Source organism: Suricata suricatta, chromosome 7, assembly GCF_006229205.1.
Source record: "Suricata suricatta isolate VVHF042 chromosome 7, meerkat_22Aug2017_6uvM2_HiC, whole genome shotgun sequence".
In the NCBI taxonomy this organism is placed as follows: Eukaryota; Metazoa; Chordata; class Mammalia; order Carnivora; family Herpestidae; genus Suricata; species Suricata suricatta.
Genome location: NC_043706.1, coordinates 100,944,205 through 100,949,162, shown reverse-complemented (window position 1 = coordinate 100,949,162; position 4,958 = coordinate 100,944,205). Strand labels below are relative to the sequence as shown.

General features: G+C 34.6%; 1 protein-coding gene across 3 annotated transcripts in view; it reads left to right on the top strand.

Annotated features, from left to right (window-relative positions):
- Positions 1–2,629: 2,629 nt before the first annotated feature.
- The window catches only part of GPRC6A (G protein-coupled receptor class C group 6 member A), a 19,372-nt gene continuing 17,043 nt past the window's right edge, over positions 2,630–4,958 (top strand). For all 3 annotated transcript variants that reach the window (XM_029945449.1, XM_029945448.1, XM_029945447.1), the window contains exon 1: positions 2,630–2,823. In XM_029945449.1, the coding sequence (XP_029801309.1) occupies positions 2,630–2,823 (194 nt within the window). The remainder of the gene's footprint in view (positions 2,824–4,958) is intronic.

Here is a 4,958-nt window from a genome sequence, read left to right as displayed (position 1 = left end):
CCAAACATTCAAATATACCAAATATTTCTGAATGTCTTCCCAAAATTTAGATAATGAAATGGAACCCCAAAGGTTGCAATATTGGGAGGTGGGACTCTGAGAAATGATTATACCATGAGGGCAGAGCCCTCATGAAGGGGATTAGTATTCTTATAAAGGTACCATCAAGAATGCTCTCTGGCCTCTTCCACCAGGTGAGGTTTATAGCAGGCTTTCACCAGCTGTTGAACCTGCTGGTGCCATGATCTTAGATTTCCCAGCCTCAGAACTGTGAGATAAATGTTTGTAGATCATAGGCCACACAGTTTACAGTGTTTTTGTTATAGTAATCCTAATGGATTGCTCATTACTGAATGCCTACTAGAATACAGGAGCATTACAAATCAATTCAGTTCAAGTCTCAAAAATGCACCTTTGATAAAGAATAGCTTACCTGTTTTATAAATGAGAAAAATTATTGTTCAGAAAAGTTTTAGTAACTCATTCATGGTCATATACCAAATAGTGGACAGAGCCAACCAATCTGTCCAAAGTGCCACATGACACTGCATTTTACAGGGCTTTCAAAACCTTTTGTTCCTGCCTTCAGAAGGCTCCCTTATCAAAATAAATTTCCCAGGTTAGAGTATATTTATTAAAATAAGAAAATGTCATAGTGCCTGGGTGGCTCAGTCAGTTAAGTATCTGACTCTTGATCTCTGCTCAGGTCTTGATCTCATGGCTCATGAGATCAAACTCCAAGAGGGGCTGTGTGCTGATACCACGGAGCCTGCTGTGGTTCTCTCTTTCTCTTTCTACCCCTCCCCCATTCATGCTCTCTCTGTTTCTCAAAATAAAAAAAAAAAATCTAAAAAATAATAATAAAATTTAAAAATGTGATTTATCTTTAATTTTTGGCAGAAAACAAAAGTCCTTAAATATTGCTAAAATTGCAACCTAAAAGGAATCATTGGTATAACTTTGTGACCAATTTTTCAAATGTCAGATCTGAATAATATGGTCACATGAGGGTCATACCTTCAGAATCACTCTGAGTTGTTTAATACCTATTATATACTTTTGCTGGACAATTACCTGAATTTATTATTTTTTTATCTTTACCAAAATCATCCTTGAACTCGAAACTCGAAACAGTAGACCTTGGAAGTTATCTGAGCAAAATGACTACATTCATAAAAACAAAACCATTTAATTGCACACATATTCATATACAAATGAATAATAAGATTAAGATAGGCAAAGTGCAATTTCTGTACATTTGAAGAAACTGCAAACTCATGTATATTAAACTTTCTGAACAGCTGAAGGTAACTGGTTTGAAACCTAAGAGGAAATCCTGCCTTTGGGAAAAATGTAAAAATGTGAAGAGCTGTGACTTCTCCACTCTTCAGTTGGCACAACCACAGGTCAGTGGAACCTACAGCTTATGTGGACGATGAAAAACAGCGCAGTTGTTATCATGCTCTGTTATCTTCTGAAATCCCTTTAAACATGTCGGCTACCCATCAACCATCTGGATGTACTGGGTTTGGAACTACTTGCCCACGATATCCCTTCTTAATCCAGTGTTTGAAAAAGATTGATTTTAAAAAGTAAAGTTTAAATTTTTCAACTTTTTCTTAATGGTGCCTAAGTTACTGAGGTTTACCTATCCTCTGTTAAGTTCTAAAAGATATCCATTAAATCATGTTAGTTTAGATTCCTAAGCATTTGAGAACATGTAGACTAAAATTTGTTCCAAATTTATAAAAATAAAATCCGCAGACTGTGGCAATGTCAATGATCTATGACAGACCTTTCTTGGTCAAAATCAAACACTATATCAGGTAAGTTTTATCTCAATTTTAGTGTTTTAAAAAATTTTTTAATGTTTATTTTTGAGAGAGAGAGTGTGTGAGAGAGAGGCAGAGAGAGAGGGAGACACAGAATCCGAAGCAGGTTCCAGGCTCTGATATGTCAGCACAGAGCCCGACATAGGGCTCGAACTCACACACTGTGAGATCATGACCTGAGCCAAAGTTGGGATACTTAACCAACTGAGTCACTCAGGCAACCCAATTTTAGTTTTGACCATTACCACCAAAACTACTTATTTCCAAGACATGTAAACCGGAAGTGCTAAATACCTAAAACTAACTGTATTTCATTATTTTATTTTTCTAAACAGTTTATAAACTACACTGAAGCTTGTGTGCCTTGAATATGATATGTTTGGAAATGTAAAACTGTCTGTTCCTGAAGTGGAAAGACTTTCCTCGACTGCTCCCTCCTGAAAATTCTATATTCTACTTCAAAAGAAATGCCAACATGATCCAAAGTCCTTGACTTATCAGTGAAATATAAGAATGCTACCCCAGTGAGGACCTGTGTTTCTAATTCTGTAACTTTTTTCCTAGTGTTGCTGCTGGCATACATCTCCAACAATGGAGTGTTATAGTCCAATATGTTCTTATTGGTGAAGAACTGTTTTGACTCTCATCAAGCATCTGATAACTGAATGTTTCCGGCCTTTGACACGGCCCTATACCTTACATGTTGTTTACAGGTGAAATAGGAACCATGTTGTTGGCACTCTGTGAGCTTAATGACTCCTAAGAACTCACATGAACTGAGCAAATAAGATAGAAACATGGCACTATTGATTATACTGATTACCTGCTTTGTGATTCCTCTTGCTACTTCCCAGACTTGCCAGACCCCTGATGACTTCGTGGCTGCCACTTCTCCAGGACATGTCATAATTGGAGGTTTATTTGCAATTCATGAAAAAATGCTGTCCTCAGAAGACTATCCCAGACGACCAGAAATCCAGAAGTGTGTTGGGTGAGTAAAGCCTCAAAGAACACATTTAAATTTCAAGATTATACTATGATATTAGGGCATGTAAACATTAACTTGTATTAACGTTTAAATTATTTTAATAAAATTTAAAATAATATATTTTTAAGTTGCATATAGTTAGCCTTGTGATTCTTCCTTAAAAGAGAAATATATCAGCACTATATGTATAATTGACCTCCACATGCAGAGGTAATGAATACTTTCCATTAATATATCTATTTGGATTTTGCCTTAAAAAAAACCTCCTGAAGTCACTTGAGAAAATCAAGTAGGAGACACTGTAGCCTGTCCACTACAAACATATAGAACATATTTATATTTATATCCTATATATTTATTAAATATTAAAATTAATATGTATTAATTTACATTGCATTATGTATATGTATTATTTATGTTTACATCACCTACAAAATGCATTCTGTTTTAAACATAGATCTATTATTTATTTAGTTCTTTGTTTAAAATAGTTGGCACTTAAAATCTCTCTACACCAGCATTTTTTCAGTACTGCAGTAATTTCATTCTTGAAATAATCTAATTCTTTTGTGACAAATTAGGACTCTACTTCAACTTAGTGTTCCTTCTTCTTTAACGAACACTTTTCACTGAAATCTTGATTATGGAAAAGACATGTGGCACAGTGTACTACAGAAAAATAAAGCTGGGCAGAGGATGTTACAAATGGATTTTCTTTAAGGATGCAGGATATTTTAATTTTAATTTTAATTTTAATTTCACCCTGGAGACACACTCATTTTGTAGACATGGGTAAATCACTTAAGTTCTTTGAGTTCCAGTTTCCAGTTTCTCTCATAAAATAAGTGCCTACATAACTTAAAGGGACATAGGCAGCATCAGCTTCTGTTGCTATGGCTATCTGATCACAATGCTTCTTCCCAACTTTGAAATCCTGCTATCATGATGCTCTTGAATGTAAATTTAACCTCCTTCTCCATTCTCCCCCTTTTTTTCTTTCTTTATCAAAACACATTTACCAAGTGCTCTAAGAATGCTGTCAGATAAAATGTGGTCCCACATCACACTAAGATTCCTTCCTGGCATTCTCCTTAGAAGTTGGGCACTTTGAGCTACTGTTTTCTTAAATGTTGATTATCAAGAATACTAGTGAACACCTCAAAATAATTAACGAAGGTTCTCAGAGCACCAAATTGGAACTCAAAAAATGACTGCAGGCCCACAAATTATAGGCTAACAATGAAGGATTTAAAAAATACTAAAAAATCATTGACCTAATAAGCAAATATATTCTGGAAAAAAATTACTGAGTTGAATATCCTTTCACCTTATTGATACTCCCTGAAAGAAACAGTATTCATTCATTATCAAACAGCTATATATATATTTTTAATATTTATGTTTTGATTTTGAGAGAGAGAGAAAGCAGGGGAGTGTGCAGAGAGAGAGAGACAGAGAATCCTAAGGAGGCTCCGCACTGTCAGAGCAAAGCCTGACATGGGCTCAATATCATGAACTGTGAGAAATCAATAGCCGAAATCAACAGTTAGACACTTAACCAACTGAGCCACCCAGGTGCCCCCAAATAGCTATACATTAAGTGCCTACATTAATGAGACCCTATTCTAGGCATTGGGATACTGAAGTGAAAACACCAAAGAGGTTTAAACTTTAATGGAGCTAACATGTGGGGACCCTGAAAATATTATACATTTTAATTGTCATACAATTAATTACTTTATATTTGTTACAGTCCATTACTTTAACTTTTCCTTACTTTTTGCTTCTTTTTTCAAATTAAAAACTTAATGCTGATTTGGCACACTTTACTTTTAGATAGTCTACAATGACAAATAGTATTATTTAAATACTTTATCATAACTCAATGAATTAAAAGAAAAATTAAAAATGTCAAAACCCTGAACAATAATATTGTTCTCTATCAGTGGATAAAGAAGACATGGTATATAAATATGTATATATACATATATGTGGAGTATTTTTCAGCTATAAAAAAAGAATGAAATTTTGCCATTGGCAATAGCATGGATGAATCTAGTGAGGTAAATTAGTCAAACAAAGACAAACGCTGTATGATTTAACTCATTTAAGAAACAAAACAAACAAGGGATCCCTGG